At 39.4% G+C, this 23574-nt stretch overlaps 1 protein-coding gene across 1 annotated transcript; it reads right to left on the reverse strand.

Annotated features, from left to right (window-relative positions):
* Positions 1–2091: 2091 nt before the first annotated feature.
* SMIM8 (small integral membrane protein 8) lies at positions 2092–12226 on the reverse strand. The gene is made up of 3 exons (XM_012444246.3): positions 12093–12226; positions 5783–5942; positions 2092–2899 (listed from the first exon to the last, which is right to left on the reverse strand). The coding sequence occupies exons 1-3, from the start codon at positions 12158–12160 to the stop codon at positions 2741–2743; spliced, it is 387 nt and encodes a 128-aa protein (XP_012299669.1). The 5' UTR covers positions 12161–12226; the 3' UTR covers positions 2092–2740.
* Positions 12227–23574: the final 11348 nt, after the last annotated feature.

Raw genomic sequence — 23574 nt, forward strand, 5'->3', positions numbered from 1 at the left:
GCTCTGATGGTCTTTTGGGGGAGCTGGCAGTTAACAATCCTTTACATAATTCTGTTTTAAAGTACAGGAGTGTTTCTCTACTTAAGATCTAAACTTACTTTTAAGGGCTAATGTGGCTGCTTTATTATTATGTGGACATTTACACATAGGAGGTGGTACAGTATGGTGAAAAGATCCCTAGACTTTAGAGCAAGAAGATACAGGTTCCAGTCCTTTCTGAGAATCACCATGATCTTTGGTAGATCTCTTAGCCATTCTCGGGCTACTCTCTTAACCATAAACTGACAGGATTGGATCAGGTCAAGTTCCATGTTCAGAAACTTCGGACTATTTAAAAGGTGTTTTATTTTTGATGGCTATACCCTAATTCAACAGAGAAAGGATGAAAATATCAACACATAGCCAAGCAGCCTTTGACACTTGGCATACACAGAGACTGTCCTACAACTTGTAGCCACTCTGTAAAAAGTATGATAGTTAGGTAAGGTAAGGGTTGTTAGGTTCTTGCCGAGTTTAAAATGAGGAAACTGAGGCCAGCACAAGAAGATCCAATGCGAATTTATTTGGCTCCGGGGCAAGGTTCTGCGGTCAGACAGGAGGGGCTGGAGAAGTCGCAAGGACTCCTCTCAGACGTGTGGTTTTATAGGGAGTGGAGGCGTTCGATTGGTTGTGGGAGAGCAGGGTGTGGGCAAGGCAAGCTTGCTATTGGCAGGTAGGCAGGGTTTGAGTGCCATTGGGTAGTTTTACAAGACTCGACTGCTATTGGGTAGAGTTACAAGACTTTGTTTGCATTTTGGCGGGGTTGTTTAAGGGAGAGCTAGGCTGTGCGAGGAGGGTGGACGTGTCCGAGCTTCCGGGGCGGTGGGGGGTTGTCCGAGCTCCTGGCGAGGTGACAGGCCTTACAGGTAATTGTTCCTAAAATTCAATATGATTCTCTCCTCACACTACTTTTCACAGCTCTGTGCTTGACTGACTCTAGTTACTTTGGTTCATTCACATACACGTTACATGACTTAAGTCTGTACCCTGTACAGTTTCTGCTGCCCTTCTGCCCTGCAATCTTTTGACAGTTCACGCAACTAATACCTCCTCTGCCACCAAACATCAACTTATTCTGTTGAATAGTTAAAAACTCTAAAAGACAGCAATGTAATATTAAATGCGTAAGTTAAAAACAGAAGAACCCTAGTTCTGTGACAACCAAAATACATAGGAAAACCAAAAACAAAAGACAATCTTTAAATGAAAAGGCATTTTGTTTCACTGAAGTGCATTTTAAACTATATGAAGTACACTATACAGAGAGGCTTGGCAAATAAATATATAAATATTTGGGGCTCAGTAGTAAAGATTTTATTTAGTTCCATGTAAACTCAATTAGTTAAGTTCTTTAATATTTACAAACCACACACAATTACATTTTCATGTACCTTGCAAAATCACAATAAAATATGACAAATTAAAAATAGCATTATGATAAACTCTACCTGTGCTGTTATTATTACTTGGTAATATTAATAACAACTGAAGCAAAACTTCAGAGGTGAGATTTACTACTGAGGCCCAATTACAACGATTTGGAGAATTAGGTGTACATCTAGAAATGAAACAGGTCCAGAACCCTTGTGAGAAAGATTTGAATTCTATAAGGCAGAATCTGGCCAGACATAGGGGCACAGCCCTGACCTCTGTCCTAGGCCCCTGGGCCAGGTGCCAGGACAGCCAAGGCCTTTCTGCTGCCCACCTCCAGTGGGTGCTGATTATGGGGCTGGGCTTTGTTTAGACTCATTTGTAGCGTCATTTCTGTCCCCACTTCCATAAAAGAATGCTTCAGAGAATAAGAAACATTCTGGACAGAAAAAAACAAAAAGGTCTGCTGGCATATAAACCTCAAAAGAAAAAAAATATATATGTAAGGTAAACCTGGTACAATAAGGAGACTTTATCTATTTCTTATCTATTGAGTAGTTCTAGTTTTTAAATTAACTGTAAGTACACTTGGTCTTATAACAGGTAATATTTAGTTGTAGTCAAAAACATCATACCTCATTATAACATACTTTTTTTTTTTAAAAGAAAAACTCCAATTACTCTGGGATATTATTTTATTTAATCTTCATTTTAGTAGCTGAGTGGAAGGATCTTTTTAATTAAAATAAAATTCTGGACCAAAAATAGCTAAAATGGAAACTGAAATATTCGAACCATTTGTGACACTATAAAAACTACTTGTCAGAGCCAACTCAGTTTTTGTATCTCATATTTTTAATACTGACTTCAGGTTTTAAAATTTCTATTTCTCTTTCTTTAAATATGTAAGTTCTATGCCAGGAAGAACATGGTTATTTTGCAAATAGCAAAATACAACTAAACTCTCATGACAGCTGCACCAGCGTAATTCAACTTAAAATATTTAAAACATCATGCAAATTTAACAGCATGGTACTTTCATTATACAGAATTTAATAATTAACAAAAACAACTTCTATTCTCATGGCACTTTTATAAGAGGATTTAAGGAAAGAAAAATATTATGAAGCTCACTCTGTGGAAAAAGAATGAGATAATGGCTGCAGCTGTGAAAGGACAAAATTTATGACAGTTGTATGGTTGCAATTGCTATCTTCTCTCTTCATTAGCATATTCTAGAACAAGAAACATGATACTGCACACTCATAAAGTCTTTCAGTTGAAGATTTCAGAGCCCTTAATAAAGGTCCATCTGCAGTAACCAGCACTACTAATCCCATTTAGATGTTTTCCGCCTCATGTAACTGTGCCCCTCACTATCAATAGCTTCATAGAGGTCCTTTGTATTCTCTTGTGTTGCATGTAGATAACCAATATATGCCACGCAAAGTGAAAGAGTTACCAGTCCAAAAGCCATTACAGGTTTGTTCTGTCAAAGAAAAAAAAATTATAAAGCTTTATTAAGGCTATCAATTTGAGGAGACTCAAATAGCAGTTGCACTTTCCTCCTGACGTGCCACATCTTTATTACAACACTAGCATTACCATGGCAATATTTCGATTATAATCATTTATTCAGTTCTTTATTCAATTAGCTAAACTACTGATTACCTAGAGATTATAGAAGACTCTTGCTTCTTCTCTCCAGTCTTCCTCCCATCTATATATACCCTGAACATCTCAGACCTCTACCTTCAGAAAGGTGACAGCTGGGAAAGGACTGGGCCAGGAGAACTGTCAGGGAACTTCTGAATTTTCAGTGTTGAAGTGGAGGAGCTGCTTAACCTCCTGGGTCCTGGGCCCAAGTCTCTCATTTGCAAACCTCATTTTATTAGAAAGTGAAGAATGAAGTACATATGCTATTCTTCTCGCCCAAGTCATGAATAACTGGCAAAAATCCTCTTATATATTAGGCACAGAAATAATGATGACATATATACTTTTCACTGGGAACCTATTCTATTACTTCAAGAAATTTAGTGATTGGAACAGATATTATGCTGTTAACCTCTATTTACTCTTGGACAATCCAAGGCCCTAATAGGCAGTGATGCTTTCAGTTTAAAACCCACACACAGTAAAGCTGTGTTGTTGTTGTTCTTGTTTTTAAGAGACAGGATCTCACTCTGATGCCCAGCCTGGAGTGCAGTGGTGCAATCACAGGTTACTGCAGTCTTAAACTCCTGGGCTCAAGTGATTTTCCTGCCTCAGGCTCCCAAGTAGCTGGGACTACCTGTGTGCACCACCATGCCTGGCTAATTTTTTGTATTTTTAATAAATACAAAGTTTCACCATGTTGGCCAGGCTGGTTTCGAACTCCTGACTTCAAGTGATCTGCCTGCCTCGGCCTCCCAAATTGCTGGGATTAACAGGTGTGAGCCACTGTGGCCGGTCTAATTTTAAATTTTTTTGTAGAGATAGAGTACCATTATGTTGAACTCCTGTCCTCAAGAGATCCCTCTACCTCACCCTCCCAAAGTATTGGGATTGCAGGCATGAGTCGTGATGCCCAGACTGAAAAAAAAAAAAAAGCTTTTAAATATAGGAAAGATATTCACAACTCCAGAGAAGTATTTTATGTATTAACTTTGTTATTCCTGAAACAGTACCTTAGACCCTTTTCTTCGCATGTTCACACTCAAGAATTGGCCTTTCTTAGGTCAATGTAAATGCACAGTAGTGATACAAATAATAGTTTCTGCTTCTGTCACCATACCTGCTGTACCCCCACTGAGAGAGAAAAGAAACTCTTTAACTGAGGAATGTAAGCCCCCTTTAAATTACCAGGCCCAGAGAGGCACTGGAATGAGACAGTAATCACGTCTTGAGCTAAGTAATGATTCTGAAGTGCTTGCTATGTGGGTTGTGGACTGACACCACCAATAGCTATACATTAACCTTACAATGCCGTCCGCTAGACATCATAACTTATACCCTATAGTTCAACAATGCATAGTCATTACTAATCAATATCATTTCTGCAAACCAATGAAAATCACTGAAAAGCAACTTTTATACTTGCCCCCTCTCCTGATTCATCTTTTTTCTTAAAAACTCCAGCCTCTCCTTTGTTCTCCAGAGCACTTCCCAAGGTTACTCTGAAGAGTTTCCCAGGCTGCAGTCCTCAATGTTGGTCCAAATAAACTTTCTACCTATATTAATTTGCCTCAGTTTCTTCCTTTAAGTGACATTTCTATTTCAAATCTTAATCACAAAAGAATAAGCGTCAAATTTTTTCACTTAGATGAATACCTAAGAAAGAACACAGACTAAGCACTTTAAACGTACAATTCTTGAAATGCTTTTAGCAATTAAAAGAACACATTAGTTCAAAGCTTTTAAAATATTTTACCTTGATTTAATGATCTGATTAAGTTGACCTATTTAGCTTTAAAACAGTTTACACTGCTATGTTAATAAAATTCTAATCAGATTCAACACACTTAAATATTTATATTTTAATTTGAATTTATGTTTATTTTAAAATAGTATTTACATTTATTTAAAAATAAACTTCAGCCAGACGGGCATGGTGGCTCATGCCTGTAATCCCAACAATTTGGGAGGCTGAGGTGGGAGAATCGCTTAAAGCCAGGAGTTGAAAACCAGCTTGGGCAACATAGTGAGACTCCATCGCTACAAAAAATTTTTAAAATGAGCCAGGCATGACAGTGTGCACCTGTAGTCCTAGCCACTCTGGAGGCAGAGGTGTGAGGATCACCTGAGCCCAGAAGTTTGAAGTTGCAGTGAGCTATAATTGCACCACTGCACTACAGCCTGGGTGACAGAACCTCTAATAAGGAAATAAATACATGAATTTCATCAAATCAAATGTTTTGGAATTTTTCACAAAGTATCTGTAATATTGCTTAGATAAAAACATTACCTACCGACTAGAATTGCAGTCTGTAAGAATGGTCATATTTTCATTTTGGTTTCCTTGCTTAAACGGAAGGTCTTATTTACCTTATAGTAACTAATCAAGCAACAAAAGTTGTCTTCAAATTAATGCAACTAATAAAATAGTACTTTAGATAGTTTGAAAAGCTGATCCATTAAAGTGCAACCATTTTCCTCAAATATCCTTAAAATATTTACTTTCAAATGCCTTTAAAATATTTACTTTTATATGTGTATTTATATGTGAAACAACACTTTCAATCATCCTTCCACCTCCTTTTATTCACAGAGAAGTCTTATTTGTCAACAAAAACTTTCCAGGATAAAACCAATTACAAGAAAACTAGAACTTTCTATTTCTGACAGTCTGGTTGGATTAAACATAAAGACTTATCTTGGATGTATATCTTACAGGCTTAATGAAGAGCTCTGGATTCACAGCACGAAATAAGGTTGTTGTGCGTACCCCTCTGAGCCCTGGGCTTTCAAAGTCTTTCTCTTTGGGTGCTTCTTTTTTGAATGTTGGAGGCTCAGGTGCTGAAGACATCTTGATCAATGATGATTTATTATACCTAAAAACAAAACAATATATTTTTTCCCTTCATAACTGTGCTTCTCTAATAAATTTCTTTAAAAAGTCATTTTTTTAATCATGCATGTTGCAGGAATAAAAAGTCATTCTTAAATTATTTATTTGAATTCTAACCCAGATACATACCAAATGTGATTGTCAATTATCTTATTACTTTGTACAATGCACTTTGTAAATGGTGCTTTAATTTGATAATTTCATTCATTATTTTAATTTTCATCTCAAAAGAGGTGGGCAAATGTTGTTTTCCTACTTTTCAACTCGTCTGAGTCACATCATATCACATGAAACCAGGACTAAGAGTAGGTGAGGCCAGTAGGTTATCTGTTCTCTTCATTTCCTTGTTTTCCCGCTTCCTCACTTTTCAACAGCCCCTCCAGAACACCAACCTGAGGAAAGGTCCAGCATTCCTTTGCTCATTATCTTCTCCTACAGATTCACTCCTGGCCAGTTTCCCCCACTGCTCCTCTTTCTTCCTCCACTAGCCCACTCACAAACTCATTTTCCCAAGCAGTGAGGATAAGGAGCTGTTTGTACTCACTCTTCCTTTGCCAATCAACAACTTTCTGGGTAGGACATGCCCTGCTATCTCCTTAATCTGAATATCCTTTTTTATCTTAGTTACTCTAAATCTAACCTATTAAATCCAAGTGTGTCTTCTGACTTCTGGTTTTCCTAGCTGAAATGTCAGCACTTTGGAAGTATTTTTCTCTTCTAGGTATTATTAGGCAAAAGCTTATTCTTATCATCTCTGCCATCTAATGCTGGGATGAGAGGTGAGGGTTGAAAGACAGGAGGTAGAGAAAGCAAGCTTCCAAAGATGGACATTAATAACAATATAGTAAAATTATTTGGGAGAAATGCTGCAACTCACTAACTCACTGTACAGTAAATGTTATAAAAGAGCCAAACATTCATATTTAAACACACATTGGGGCTTTGTTTGTACAAGTATTCTTTTTTTTTTTTTTGAGACAGTCTTACTTGATTGCCTAGACACGAATGCAGGTGCAGTGCCACAATCATAACTCACTGCAACCTGCAGCCTCGAACTCCTGGGCTCAAGTAATCCTCCCACCTCAGCCTCCTGGGTAGCTAGGACTACAGGCATACACCATCACACCTAGGTAACTATTTTTTTTGTGTCTATGTGTTTTTGTAGGGACGGGGTCTTGCTACGTTGCTCAGGCCGGTCTCAAACTCCTGGCCTGAGTCTCCTCTGCCTCTGCCTCCCAAAGTGCTGGGATTATAAGCATGAGCCACGACACCTGGCCAGTACAAGTATTCGTTAAGCTTACTATTTTATAGACTTTATAAAATCAATATTTACACAACTTTGTAGTTAAGGAAAAAACTAGGAGCTTGCTTTTTCAAAATACTTTGTGTTACAGTAGTCACTAAATATACATCTATACCACTTAATTGGTTATGTACCTCAAGAGGAACATCTACTTGAAGAAAAAGGAATGCTCTAGACACTTTCTACACTTGCAAAGACTTCAGAAATGTTCACTGCTGCTGGTTCTATCACTTATTCCTCATGCATATTATGCTCATCATTGTTGCCTTCTTCACTGATATCACCATGGCTTTCTGGTTCAATTTTTACATCAGTAAGCACTCCTGTAGCAACTTCAGGATTTGATAACTTGGGAAATAGTTAAATTATTATCTGTAGCCACACCGTCTTCAAAATCAAACTGGTTTGGGACATCAGTGACAGTAGCAGTTGAGTACTAGATTGGTTCAAACACCACGTTTGGCTGCAGTCTTCTTCCAGGAAGACCTCAGGGGATTCCACAGGAATCATGCCTGTTTTCTGCTCACACTTCATGACTGAAGATAACTTCATAGACCACCAGGTCTCCACAATCATGTCAATAGCGTATTCACATTGCTTGTCTCCGTTTTCTCTTCATCCTCTACATTTAGAAAGAGTTGCTCCAGCAACTGCTTTCAGAAGTGAGCTTTCACTCCGCCAATTTTACCCTGATCCAATGGCTATGTAGTTCAATAGGAAAAACTCAAAGCATACATGATCCAAGTGTGGGAGTATGTTGTGGGCAGAGCAACTGTCTTATCAGCAAGAGGATACCGTGTATTGCTCCTTGCACTCCCTTGTCAATCTTTACCAGCCATTCAGTAACACATTTCTCATTATTAAGGCATGTGTATTGGCTTGGTAATCACGGGGGAACATTTCTGAAGCACTGAGAGTTAGCTAACTTGCCAAAGACGATTGTTCCAGAATGCATTACAGTAGAATACACCAATCATCAATCTCTGTTTATTTCCTTTGCAAAGTCTACCTTTGGCAGGCAGCATATGATAAGGTAACAAGGACACCTATTTCATTAGCATTTAAAACTCCATTCAGGCTGGGCAAGGTGGCTCACGCCTGTAATCAGTGTTTTGGGAGGAAGAGGTAGAAAAACTGCTTGAATCCAGTGTTTGAGACCAGCCTGGGCAACATAGCTAGACCCTGTATCCAAAAAGAAACAAACAAACAAGCCATTCGAGCAATAACCAGTAATTTGTTTTTGTCTTAAAATTTCTCCTGCACATAAGTTAATAATTTTCTCTACCAAAACTGTTTTCTTCACTACAGGCAACTTGTCAAACGATTCCAGAACACGCCTGAAGTTGTTCAGGCAGCCTGCACTTGCTTGAAACTCATCATGCCTGATAAGGTCTGGATGTTTGTCCCCACCAAATCTCAAGCTGAATTGTAATCCCGTGTTGAACTGTAATCCCCAGGGTTGAAGGTGGAATCTAGTGGGAAGTATCTGGATCATGGGGAAAGATCCCTCATGAATGGCTTGGTGCCATCCTTGTGGTAATGAGAGAGTTCTCACTCTGAGTTCACGTGAGATCTGGTTGTTTAAGAGTATGACACTTCCTCCCTCTCCTTTTGCTTCCTGTCTCACCATGTGACATACCTGTTCCCACTTCATCTTCCAGAACTGAAAGCTTCTTGAAGCCCTCACTAGGGGCAGATGTTGGCACCATGCTTCCTGTACAGCCTGCTGAACTGTAAGCCAATTAAATCTCTTTTCTTTATAAATTACCCAGCATCAGGTATTTCTTATAGTGATGCAAGAACAGACTAATGCAATGCCCAAGGTTGGCAAAAATCCAATGCTTTCTACAGCATAGTTACGTGCCCATTTCTTGTATGAACCCAATACCATTCAAAAACAGTGACAAAAGAGACCTCACATTCACTTTTGCTTTAGTCCTAGAAACCCTCTTTAAATGTTCTCTTCAATCTTGGCTCAATTTTTTAAAACTGCAAACAGGAGGTGTAGTGGTGTTAAATTCAATCTTTGCTCAATTTTTTAAAACTGCAAACAGGAGGTGTAGTGGTGTTAAATTCCTTTGCTATTTCTCCTGTCTTGTGGCAGCAATCTACTGCTTCTACTACCATCATTTTTTTCTTCTAATAAGTACTACTGGTGTTTCATCTTTCTTCTCTTAGCCATGATGGTATTTATAAATCATGATGGGTTTATAAACATATTTAGAATTTAAGTAACAAATGTTGGCCACCAGGTGTCTATACCAGGTGTCAGTGATGTTTCTCCCTGTGCTAAAAACTTGTTTGAGTATAAATGTGGGTGCTATAGTTTGGATATTTGTCTCCCAAACCTCACGCTGAAATCTGATCTCCAATGTTGGAGGCGAGGCCTAGTGGGAGGTGTTTGGGTCATGGGGGTGGACCCTTCATGAATAGACGAATACTCTCCCTGAAGGAGGGAGAGGATCAAGTGAGTTCTCACTCTATCAGTCCCCTGGAGAGCTGGTTGTTAAAAAGAGTCTGGCACCTCCCTCTCTTTCTAGCTTCCTCTCTCTTACCATGTGATCGCTGCACACACCTGATCACTGTCACCTTCCACCATGAGTGGAGGCAACCTGAGCCCCTCACCAGAAACAGATGCTGACACCATGCTTCCTGTACAGCCTGCAGAACCATAGTTCCTCAGAGCATAGTTTATCACATATACTTTGTGTGGATGATAATGTGCCATGAATTGAGGATTGATGAACTCACTCCACAACTGATGTCCAAAATTATATAAAATTATGTTATATATAATTATATATTAAATTTTTATAGTATACATAATTAACATAATAAATTATATATTAAACAATGATTTATTGTAATATACAATTTACATTATATATTAAACAATGATTTATTGTAATATACAATTTATATTATATATTATTATTACTCTATATACTTTATATACTCACCTGGAGTATATAAAATTATATACTGTATATAATTTTAGATTTCAGGTGTGGAGTGAGTTAATCATCCCCCCCAGGGAGGGCATTAACCTATTCACGAGGGATCTGCTGCCATTCGTGTGTGTGTGTGTGTGTGTGTGTGTGTGTGTGTGTGTGTATGGGGGGAGGCGAGAAAGACAGAGAGGCTAGTTACAGCTAACAAAAATGTCACTATTTTATAATTAAATGGATGCAGTGATGCTGTTATGAAATTCAACCTATATGAAATGTCTGTAAAAAACTATATAGTTATATAGTATTCTAACACTAATTGTGATGACTTAATTTTAATTGTAAGATTGCTTTATCTCCTTTTTTCCTTAGCAGAACCTATATTTCTTTTGTAATGAATCAATAAAATAAGCAATCAGGGTAGTACTTGTTATATTGCAACTCCCGGACACCCACATTTACCTTAATAATTCACTGTTTATGTTTAACTCTTTGCTAGAAATGACAAAGAATATTTGGACTGGAAACTCACATGTATATTTTAAAAGACTTAATATACCACAACTTCACTGTTATTGACAATTCCTGGAAAGTATGAGAATAACATTTTCTATTATTTATCATTCTTTTATTAGAAGTGGGATAAAACAGCTCAATTTTATTGCTGCTTCTCCTTTATGAGCCACAGTCACTGATGTTACAATGATTCTCCCAAAATCGCATGAACTTATTTATACTATCTATCAAACTAAGAATTTTTAACAAGTATCTGTACTTTGTTAAAAAAAAAAATACAGGTTACTGAGACCAAAAGGGTCTTAGCAGCCAAGAATTTGTTTTATGTAACTATACTTAAAAAACAAATAAACAAAAAACCCCTCCTCTTTAAATAGGAGAAAATTCTTCTGTGTTTCTTCACATGCCGGCTTACAGAGGTGTACAGGCATGGCTGAGGCAGAAATTCAAGATGTGCCCGTTGAATAAATAAAACCGGTAGAATGCAAAACCTTAGTCATTTCTTCACAGATGTGTAAATTGTTTTCGGGAAAACAAATCTGTATTTTAACAAGCAAACTTTTAATCTTGAAGTTAAAGCTGACTAGCTATTTTCATGTATAGAATTAATATAAGTTCCATTTTTAAAAGCTGCAGAACTAATCATAAGGTCAAAGTATGGCAATAACTTATTCTGACATTACCACTCATGTGAATTGTACCTAATACAAAACCAGTTAATGTCTAGCACACTTCCATCAGAACTTTCTTAGTCTTCCCACTAGTTTCTCCACCTTCTTCCCTTACTCTTTTTGTTTCCACTGCAGCTGTCACTCATTTATTTACCGATGATATTGGCCAATCTCTATTTATTATCACTTTGCAGATACATTTATTTTTAAGATGGATTTAAAAACCTCATTTACTGTGTTAAAACGGTAATCACATAAAACGTACATACACACAGATTAGCAGGAATGATGGGAACCTGGCATTACACTTCTCTTGGCTAAGTAATTTTGTGATTCATTTCTGTGCGGCCTACCTGCAAAATAATTAATCAGGCACCCGGGGCTGTGCAATCTGCCCAGGTGCCCCATTTTTATTTCTTCTTCATTTTTCCATCACCCACTTCTTGTTCCCTTCTCTACGCATGATTAGGAAACTGTTATTTATCTTTTCTTAAAAAAAAAAAAGAAATTTCACACCTGCCTACAAAAAAGGTCTAAATTAAGCTGTATTTACTTCATTTGTTTCCCCCTGGTAAAAGGTTCTTTACCTTTTTCTTCTGTCCATCCTCCTGTGATGGAAGCATGCAATGGAAAAAAAAGGCAAGATAAAGGAGTGCCCATTTACCCAACTCCATGAGAGTCATTTACATCTTTACCTTGAAATTAACAACACAACGTGAGAGGCTGTACAGATGATCCTACACCAAGAGTCAGGACTAGTCATTTCTGAATGATTTTCCCTCCTTTAGTAAAATTCTTGCTCGGGGGTTATTCCAGAACACATGACTACCTATTAATATATTGTACATGTAAATTAGACCAAGGTATAAAGAATATAAGCATTACTTTAAGGAAAACACTTCATCTTCAAATATACATTTTAGAAATAAGCACCTCATTAGAAGACAAATCAAAACAAAATTACCAGAATCATAAAATGGTAACGAGCAGGAACCTTATCAATAATGAAAGCCTTTCATTTAAAAGACTCAGAGAATTATAAAATGGGCAAAATATTTTAATAAAAGTATAATACACTTACACTTATAATTCCACATGCCACCACATTATCTTAATACTTAAGAAACCAACTTGAAGTCTTAATATTTAAGAAATTAACTTGAATACTTAAGACCTGGGGCAGAAAACCTTAAAAATAATTTAAATTAATTCAAACAAGTTTGGGATAGAATCAGAGGACTTTATGGCTCGAGGGAATCTAGCATAGCTTCAAATTCTCACTTTGCTACTTATAAGCTGTGTGTCTTTGCGTATTCTAAGAATCAACTCTGATTCTCAGTTTCCACTTTATAAAAGGGGCAATACTATCTACTGGATAGACAGGTACTAAATGTATGCATTAAATAAGATGACACATTTCAAAGGATGCAGCAGATGTTCAATGAATGGTAGCTACTGTCATCCTCACCATTTGGTCTACCTCCCCCTTCTAAACCCCCTTTTGAGAAACCCAGACCCAAGGAGGCCGTGATCATCTAGGTCACCCAATTTCCAGCCCACCAATATTTCACCACGTCACCCCATCTTACTCCTAAATTGATAAAAGGCCTTTGTATGTATAAGATATTACAGCATTGAAGAAACAAAATTATAATCACTTAAGCTTTAAAAATGAATTATATATATGTTGTTTTTACAATAAAATATACTTTTAAAAAAATGTATCTTTCCCGCTGGGCGGAGTGGCTCACGCCTGGGTGGATCGCTTGAGGTCAGGAGTTCGAAATCAGCCTGGACAACACGGTGAAACCCCAGCTGTACTAAAAATACAAAAATTAGCCGGGTGTAGTGGCGGGCACCTATAATCCCAGCTCCTCAGGAGGCTGAGGCACGAGAATCGCTTGAACCTGTAAGGTGGAGGTTGCAGTGAGCCGGGATCGCGCCACTGCACTCCAGCCCGGCAACAGAACGACTCTATTTTAAATAAAACAAAACAAACAACATCAAAAATTATCTTTCTACCTCTAGCATGTACTACTTTCCCCGAAAAAAAAAGGGAAAGTCTTTGTTGCCGACAACCTGAGGACGGACAATCTCAGTCTTATCTGGCTTCCCCCAATGTCATGGGCTACGGTTCGCTACCGAAGGTTACTCAAAGACAGACGCATTGGAAGCCTCCAGAAGAAACTTCATTCAGTTCAGTTCTGCACATTGTGTTGCAGGGCTGAAAAAGCACGAGTGTCCGCACAGTGACAAAAGAAAAGGGGCGTCCCCTGAAAACACCACCTGTTCCCCTATATGTGAGTCTGGTGAGCCAGGACACTAAGAAACTGGAGGAAAGAGAGGGTTCTCAGGGTGGGGGTGTCCATGGATGAAGCGCCGAACAGACTGTCTGGCGCCCGAAAAGTGAGTCCCGGAAATAGGCTCCGTGGGGCCAGAGAGCTCCACCACTTGGGGGGCGGGTTCAGGGCGTTCACGGAGAGGCAAAGATTTGGGCTGCCTGAGAGGACGCTCCCTCCCTGTGAGGGAGGCCAGCAGGGCGGCCGGGAAGGCCAGAGACGTGGTGGTGCGACCGCCCCATCCCCTGCAGGCCGGCGCCGCCGCTTACCTTTCGCGGGGTCACCTCCTCTCAGCCCCGAGACACCTCGCCCGGCTCCGCGTCGCCTCGCCTCGCCGTTCCGCCTGCGAGGGAGAGCGGCGGAGCGCGCCCGGCCCGGCGCCACAGCGTCCCCTACCTTCCGGAGGCTGCGGCGCGGCGGCGCAGTAATGCTGGGACCAGCCCAGCTCTTGCCCCACGGGTTGGGAGGACCTCGCGCCAGTCCTTGGAGCCTGCGGGCTGGAGTTTGCAAGGGGCGTTTTTGCTTTCTTCCCTTTTTGACCTTTAGTTTTCCACCTCCCAACTTTAAATTACCTTCCAATTCCGTGTGTATGTTTGTATAAATAAAAGGAGACACCTCCTAGAAGTATGTCTATTTCATGAAAGCGGAAAGCATTACGATTTGGGAAAGAAAGCTAGGTCTGATCTCCTCCTACCCCCATTTTAGGGGCACAGTCATTTAAGTGTAGAGTTAATACTCTGCCATTCCATTAGGCACTTGAGAGTCCAAGATGCGGGATGTATGCAGGTGCAGTTGAGACAAGAACAAACATATGGATGCTGGTTTGCACATCCTTTGCTGAGATGCACGTTTGTTGGGATACACGTGAAAACGGATGTGGTTTGGCTCTGTGTCCCTACCCAAATCTCATGTGAAATAACAATTCCTCATGTTGAAGGAGGGGCCTGGTGAGAGGTCATTGAATCATGGGGCAGACTTCCCCCTTGCTGTTCCCATGATGGGGTTCTCAGAAAATCTATTTGTTTAAAAATGTGTAGCACTTCCCCCTTTACACTCTCTCTCTGGTGCCATGGTAAGACATACTTGCTTCCCCTTCCAACATGATTGTAAGTTTCCTGAGACCTCTGGAGCCATACCTCCTGTACAGCCTGTGGAATTGCGAGCTAATTAAACCTCTTTTCTTTATACGTTACCCAGACTCAGGTAGTTATTTACAGCAGTGTGAGATGAACTAACACAAAAACCAAAAATAAAATTCTAAACACCACCACCACCCACCCACCCCCGCGAAAGGAATGGACCTTTGTCTTGGCCAAGGTAATGTCAAAAAACCCTGAAGAACGAGTTCAGGCCCTGATAGGAAGTGGGGGGTGGTTGGACAAGCCTCATTATACCCTCCTCCCATTGGAGTTTAGAAACACAGCATTAACATTAAAATGGAGATCTTAAGACTGACAAAATGACTGTAGCAATAAGAAAATTCCAACCTGACTCCGGAATAACATCATGTGACACATAGTGGGCCCTGAAAGAAATAAAAATATGTTACCCCAAAATATATTTATTTGACATATTTTGAAATGGCCTTGCAAAGCTGTCTCTTGTGGGGAAAATTTACATTCCATAGAGAATCTCCTTCCCTTACTAAATCTTTTCCAGAGAGTTTGACATCTTTTAAGGTTTGATAAGAAACATTCACATGCATTCTCTGAAGCCAGCTACCTGGAGGCTTCATCCACATAATGAGAACCCTGGTTGCCACAACACCCCCGCTTCCTTAACTCAAGCTGGCTTCACATCTTCAGGCAGAGCTTAACTCTTTCAACTAATTGACAACGTGAAGATCTTTGAATTCACCTATGATCTGGAAGCCCACCCCCACACTACTTTGAAATGGGCCAAACTGATGTATACCTGACATGTATTGATATACGTCTTTGCCTGTAACTTCCATTTCTCTAAAATGTGTAAAATCAAGCTGTAGCCCAACCATCTTGGGCATATGTTCTCAGGACCGCCTGAGGCTGTGTCACAGGCCATGGTCCTTAACATTGGTGAAATAAACCTCTAAATTAATTGAGTCTCATATACATTTTGGTTTACAGTTATATTAAAACAAACAGAATAGTTGGAATAGAAGGTGCCCATATTTTGGCATGGGTTTATATAAAGCTTTGGCAAATAGGTTTTGAATTTAAAACTTGTTCTCTCAAGCCAAATTAACTTCACATTTGATTTGAGTTTTTTTATTTTAATATTTATGTGTATATATTTATGGGGTACATGAGATATTTTGATACAAGCACACAATGCACAGTAATCACATCAGGGTAAATAAATGGAGTATCCACTACATTAAGCATTTATCATTCACGATGCAAACATTCCAATTATATGCTTAGGTTTTTTTTTAATTTTTATTTATTTGAGATGGAGTCTCACTCTGTCGCTAGGCTGGAGTGCAATGGCCCTATCTTGGCTCACTGCAACCTCTGACTCCCTGATTCAAGCAATTCTCCTGCCTCAGCTTCCCGAGTAGCTGGAATTAGAGGCATGCACCACTACACCCAGCTAATTTTTGTATTTTTAGTAGAGATGGAATTTCACCATGTTGCTGAGGATGGTCTCAATCTTCTGACCTCGTGATCCACCCACCTCGGCCTCCCAAACTGCTGGGATTACAGGCGTGAGCCACCGTGCCTGGCCTACTCTTAGTTATTTTTAAATGTATAATCAATTATTGCTGTCTATAGTTACCCTATTGTGCTATCAAACACTAGATCTTACTCATTTTATCTAAGTATACTTTTGTACCCACTAAAAATCCCCATTTCCCACTTACCCCACCCTCACTACCCTTCCTAGTGTCTGGTAACCCTCATTCTACTCTATCTCCATGAGTTCTTTTGTTTTAATTTTTCTCTCCTACAAATAAGTAAGAACGTGCAACATTGTCTTTCTGTGTCTAGCTTATTGCACTGAAAATAATGTCCTCCAGTTCCATCTACGTTGTTGCAAATTGTTTTTTATGTCTGAACAGTACTCTGTTGTAGATATGTACCACATTTTTTCTTTATCTATTTATCTGTTGATGTACACTTAGATTGCATCTAAATTTGGTTATTAAATGCAATAAACATGGGAGAGCAGATATCTTTTTGATGTCTTGATTTCCTTTCTTTTGGGTATATACCTGGCTTGAGGTTTAATTTTTAAAAGCTCATTGACATCTTGTATTAAAAGGCAATCTGCTGACAAAATAAGTTAAATTTCAATTAAAAAGCTGTTACTGCAGTAGCTAAAAACAATTGCAGGGCTACAAAACACTACTCAGCAGACCCAAATTTTTTCTTATCCCTTAGGGTTCTCAGTAATCTGTAACATGTCAAATATCACTATGGAAACAAAGTACTTTTATTGTTATGATCAATAGAAAGTGATCAGTTGAAAGAATACCAGAAACACACTATTGCAACAAAATTGGGTTTACCATCTTGGCTTTAGTAGGTATAGAAGACAATGGATTGCCATCTTTATTGCTGTAATGTGTTAAGCATTATATGTGAGTAGAATCTAGTTTAATTGTTTCAGGTGGAAAGTATTCTTTGAGTTTTCATTTTGAATGTGTTTAGACTAAACAAACAATAATTTTTTTAAAAAAAAGGATGTGTAAGAAAAGAGCACAAGCTCTAGGTAAAGATAACAGAGAAAAGCCTGAAGACCTTGCCTATTTTTAATGGATATGAATATAATGTGAACGATATGACATGTTTAGTTATTTTTGTTTATAATTCATTCCATTTTATGCTTTTAAGAAATTACTTTGAAGAGTGATGCCAATCTGATTCAGCTTTTGTAATCTTCATTTTGATCAGGGCCATCAATATTTAATAATTTTCCAGGAGATTTTATATTTGAAGGGATTGCATTAAGCAAAGATTAATCTGTGTGAACACACATTCAAAGGGACCAACGGTATCTATTTTAATCTGGGGTTCCCAAAGTGTGCTCTGGGAACCATACCGGTGGTCTGGGAGCCTTCTCAAGGGATCACTGATGACACTAGTGCTTTTTAAAATTCAGGCAATAATAGTTGATTGATAATATTTAATAAAAATCATATATTACTGGTATTTTATCAAATGCAGGTCTTCTTTTTAAAAAAATAACATAAATGCTGGTGCTTGTTTTTTTCCTAGCAGAAAGCCAAGCCAAAGTACTTGATACAATCAATGTGGGCCAAGGATGTCTGACTCCCTTGAATGAATTATTAGTTGACAAATAAAAAAATTAAACATGTTGTGGTAATTTGAAAAAAATCTTCCTAATTCGTCACCCCTCCCTGCGCCCCCACCTTATCCATGCTCTCCCACTCTGACTCTGGGGGGTCACCCTTGTGATTTATTTTTGTTAATATGATACTAGCAAATGTGACACAAAATAAGCTGGAAGTGTACCTGAACTGGTAAACATACTCCAGCTAGCCTACTGGAGATGAAAAACATGCAGAGCAAAGCCAAGTCACCCTAATCATTCCAACTGAGGCCACTCTAGATTGACCAGACAGGTGTGCACTCCTTGAGTGAGGTCAGTCAAGCCTGCCCAGATCAGCTGAACTCTGCAGATTCATGAACTTAAATATGGGTATTTTTGTTAGCCACACTGAGGTTCAGTTGGTTGTTCTACAGCATTAGGTTGCCAATAAATAACTGATAATATGCCCTTCATTGTGAATTCCTTGGAATAAAAGAGTATTTGCCTGGTAGCTTAAGGAGTGGTCTGTTTTCTAGTGGTGCTTGTAAGAGGACAAACGTCTTGCTATTTTTGAAACCTATATAGTTGTCTGCCATCACAGGAATGTCTGATCTAGGGAGAAAATGAAATCTATCAAATGGTATGAGACATAAATTAATACAAAAAAAAAAATGGGGAACTGATATTATTAGAGGGTCACATTTCATTAATGTTTTTCTTCCAAATAATTTTAGCAGAACTGTTTTAAATACTTCTTATGTCAGGTAATTTTGTATTTACTTTTCTCACATTTTGAGATACTAGAAACAATAATAACTTATTCTATATTATTTAACGTCTCAGAGTACCTTAAAAATGATTTGAGGTGAAAACATTTTTATTCTAACTGTTTGTCTTTTGGAAAAAGGCTGTTTCTTATCAGTGTAGTTAGGCTCAGGTTAGCAAGAAAATTTTTGGTGCATTCAGTGTGCTCCCAAGAGGGCACCAGGAATTCAAAGATGATTAAGACATAATCTTTGCCCTTAAAACTCTTAAATATTAGTGAGGAAGGCTTGGCACAGTGGCTCATGCCTGTAATTCCAGCACGTTGGGAGGCTGAGGCGGGCAGATCACCTGAGGTCAGGAGTTCAAGACCAGCCTGGCTAACATGGTGAAACCCCATATTCTACAAAAAATACAAAAAAAATCAGCCAGGCGTGGTGGCGCGCACCTGTAATCCCAGCTGTTTGGGAGGCTGAGGCAGGAAAATTGCTTGAACCCGGGAGGCAGAAGTTGCAGTGAGTGAAGATCACGCCATTGCACTCCAGCTTGGGCAAGAGTAAAACTCCATCTCAAAAAAACAAAAAAAATTAATGAGGGAGACAAATATAAAACAAATAATTTCTTGTTTTATTTTGTTTTTGAGACATGGTCTCACTTTGTTGCCCAGGCTGGGGTGCAGTGGCGTGATCTCAGCTCACTGCAATCTCTGCCTCCCAGGCTCAAGCAATTCTTGGACCTCAGCCTCCCAAGTAGCTGGAATTATAGGTGTGTGCCACCACACCCAGCTAATTTTTTTTTTTTGTATTTTTAGTAGAGACAGGATCTCACCATGTTGGCTAGGCTGGTCTCAAACTCCTGATCTGAAGTAATCCACCCACCCCAGCCTCCCAAAGTGCTGGGATTACAGGCATGAGCCACTATGCCCAGCCAGATACTTTCAATATAAAGTGATTTGGATAAGGTTCCACGGAAACACAGAGAATTATATATTGCTTGGCCTGGATATACCACAGAGGATGGTATGTGGCTGATGACTGAGCCAAGAATCACAATCAAAGTGAAAACCAAGGCAAGGAAAATAAAAAGGATGTTTCAGGGCAAAGGAGACAAAATGAACACAAACCTCAAAGCATGAAGCCAAATACTGTGGTGTGTTTCTTCTGGCCAAACAATGGATAATAAAATGGAGTATAGGAGAAAATGACGTTGGAGAAACAGATGGGGCCAGTCCAGGAAGGCTCATATGCATCCACGTTTAGGGAATGAGTAGAGCAGAGGAGACCACGAGAGGGTTTGAGAAGAAATGGTGAGAATAGAGTGAGGATGATCAGAAGAGGAGAGTCTTGAAATCCAAAGGAGTCAAGATGATTAAGAAGATTAACACTCCTGCTTGCCACCAGCCGAGCTCCCCATAAGCTGTTGTACTCCTTTCTAAAATACACATCTAATCATGTCACTCTTTGACTTCACACTCCCTGGTGGAACGCTCTTTCCTGCCCCTGCCCTTTGCCTTACTCCTACTTATCCTTCACAAGGATAATCAGGGGAGGCATCACACCCACAGCTCAGCCCTGCTTGGCCTCTAGGAGCTGACTTTTTGGAGAAGAACTGGAACTATGCAAGAAAAAGAAAAAACTAAGAAACTGAAATAATTTTATGAGGAGAGGAGTAGAGCAGGACAATCCTGAGCTCTTGCAGAGATTGGGCACACGGAGGCAGCAACTTCTGCTCCCACCCATTCAACATGTCTAGTGTCTATTGTAGGAGTTGATAGGAAAGGAGGTTCTTTCTTTCTTTTTAAGTGGGAGGGAAGAGATGTGTGCATCAACTCATGCATACGGAAGAATAGAAAACAGCAAGGTTTCTTGTTCCTTGGCCAACTGAAAACAAAATCTGACCCCCTAAAGGGATGGTGAGCAGGAAGAAGCGGAAGAGAGCATTTGTTGAATATAGGGTCTTGAGGACACAGCACACACCTGTTATTTCAGTTGCAAATGACAGAAACTTGACTGAAACTAACTCAAGTTCAAAAGGAGTTATATTACCTTATGTAATGGGAAGTCTACGGAGGGAATAGATTTCAGCAGTGAGATATGGGACATCCAAACATGTCAACAGGAATGTCTAGTCTCATGTCTCCATTCTGTTTTTTCTTTTCTTTTTCTTTCTTTTTTTTTGGGGGGGGTGGATGGAGGATGTCACCCAGGCTAGAGTGCAGTGGTGTGATCTCGGCTCACTGCAATCACCACCTCCTGAGTTCCAGTGATTCTCGTGCCTCAGCCTCCCAAGCAATAGTAACTACAGGCATGCCCCACCATGCCCTGTTAATTTTTTTGGTATTTTTAGTAGAGATGGGGTTTTGCTACTTTGGCCAGGCTGGTCTTGAACCCCTAAAGTCATCCTTCTTCTTACTCTTCTACCCTTGCTCAACCTCAATTCCCAGAAAAGAGGGAAAATAGGGGAGCCCTCTGAATTAGAGAGGGGCCCATGTGAGGCTTTGTTGCAGATCTTTTGTAACTAGCCACACCCTTGGGCAGGGAGGGCTAAGGTCCTAAAGATTGCAGGGAGAAGCAAATAAGTCAGTGAAATGCCAGTATCAATGTTCTAATGGCCTCATTAGAACATCATTAGAACATTGAGGCCATTAGATACTAGATACTAGACAAGCATGGAAACATTGAGGTTGTACTAGAAATTGCTGCTCACCACACTGCCTGTGAAATAAAACAACTTTAATGTAGATAAAAAAGCAGTACCTTCTAAAATGTATAGTTATTTAGGGAGATGCCCCAGAGCTTAACAGATAATATAACTCACAAGATTTCTTAGTGCTTCTGAAGACTTGTCAATTGGTCCAAAACAGCCACATCCCCTCAGCATTATCCGACATGAGGAGTTCTCAAACTTGAGCATGCATTAGAATCACATGGAGAATCTTATTAAAACACAGATTGATTCTGTAGGTCTGGAGTGGGCCTGGGAATTTCCGAGTTTTAAATTTTTTTTTAAGAGATGGGGTCTTGCTATGTTGCCCAGGCTGGAGTGCAGTGGCTATTCACAGGCAAGATGCCACTATTGATCAGCACGGGAGTTTTGAGCTGCTCTGTTTCTGACCTGGGCCGGTTCACCCCTCCTTAGGCAACCTGGCAGTCCCCCGCTCCCGGGAGGTCACCATATTGTTGCCAAACTTAGTGCGGACACCCGATCGGCATAGCGCACTACAGCCCAGAACTCCTGGACTCAAGAGATCCTCCCACCTCAGTCTCCTGAGTAGCTGGGACTACAGGCAAGCACCACCGCGCCTGGCCCATTTTTAAAATGTTCTGGTGGGGCATGGTGGCTGACGCCTGTAATCCTAGCATTTTGGGAGGCTGAGGCAGGCGGATCACAAGGTCAGGAGATCGAGACCATCCCGGCTAACACGGTGAAACCCCATCTCTACTAAAAATACAAAAAATTAGCCAGCTGTGGTGGCACGCGCCTGTAGTCCCAGCTACTTGGGAGGCTGAGGCAGGAGAATCGCTTGAAGCCAGGAGACAGAGGTTGCAGTGAGCTGTGATGGCACCACTGCACTCCAGGCTGGGTGACAGAAAAAAAGTTGTGAGGTGCTGCTGCTGTTCCTCAAACCCCACTTTGAAAAATACTGATAAGGTAGTTGCTTTCCTTTTTCATGTGCCAAATAAGACATAATTTATTTTTATTACATAGTTTCTACTTTGGGGAGAGTGATGTGTGATATTTTAACTCAAGAAAATTATCTGAAGATTTAAATTTCTGACCTAACGAAGCTTCCAGCAAAACAGACATAACCACCATTTCAGATGGTTGAGATTTGAATACTATTAGAGTTAATAATAAATCTTTATGGATTAGGAATGGGGTAATTTTATTTGAATACAGTGACATTTATCCTGAGAGGGTACTTCACAAGACTTACAAGAAATACAGAAATTTTGGGGACACTAAAACTCTATTTTTAACTTCATCCTTTTAGGGCATAAAAAAATGATTTAGTTATTTAGATGCATAAGCTATAATAAAGTCCTTTGTATGGTCCTAAAAGGGTGTCCCATAATGCCTCAAATGAAACTAAAAAGCCTTAAGTTCAATGAATAGGAAGAATTCCTTTTCTTTTATTTTTGTCTATGTTTTTATCCCCTTTCTTCTCCTGTTCCTTGATTCATTTGAAAACTTGTGAGGTTTCCTCAAATCATTTAGAAGTTGTTATACAACAGATGGCACACAGGCATGGTTATTTGTAGATTACAGTCATTGTTTTATTCACAGCAGAGCTGTGAATGTGCCAAATTAAGGTAACCCAATGACAAGCTAAGTGCTTTTCTTGATTAATAATAGAAGTTGTTAAAAATGCACAGTGAAAAGGCTGAAATCTCCAGGAGAGGACAGTCTCACATGGTAACAGGACTTTTGGGTTTTCTTAATCTGAACAAGATGCTTACTGTATTTCTGTTTCAGATCACTAAACCTTTACCACTCACTCCAAGCAACTAGGAATACCCTGTCTCTTTCAGGCATGGCTCATAAACATCATATATTACACATCTTCTTCCTGAAGAAAGTAGAGCTTTGATCAATACAATTTGAATAGGCAGGCAGGTAAAGAATGCTCTGCCATTTGCCCATGAATGTCTGATAAAATCAGGCAAAGTGGCAGCAGGTATGTAATAATGGAAACTGCGTGAATCAAGGCAAGAGGATAGTTGGATTGTATGCTTGTGAGAGATTATCTTCTTTTGTTAAAATAGTTATTTAATACTGTTGTTGCATTTATTTTCAATAACATACTTAAGGTATAAACTGG

Source organism: Aotus nancymaae, unplaced genomic scaffold (genome assembly GCF_030222135.1).
Source record: "Aotus nancymaae isolate 86718 unplaced genomic scaffold, 86718_ANA_hifiasm-v0.15.2.pri h1tg000040l, whole genome shotgun sequence".
Taxonomy (NCBI): Eukaryota; Metazoa; Chordata; class Mammalia; order Primates; family Aotidae; genus Aotus; species Aotus nancymaae.

Excerpts from the sequence above, each read along its gene's own strand:
- SMIM8 (XM_012444246.3), bottom strand. The coding sequence starts at position 12,160 with ATGACTAGTCCTGACTCTTGGTGTAGGATCATCTGTACAGCCTCTCAC. Across the intron at positions 5,943-12,092 it reads GTTGTGTTGTTAATTTCAAG|GTATAATAAATCATCATTGA; the intron begins GTAAAGATGTAA and ends TTTTGTTTTTAG. Across the intron at positions 2,900-5,782 it reads CAGAGCTCTTCATTAAGCCT|AACAAACCTGTAATGGCTTT; the intron begins GTAAGATATACA and ends TTTCTTTGACAG.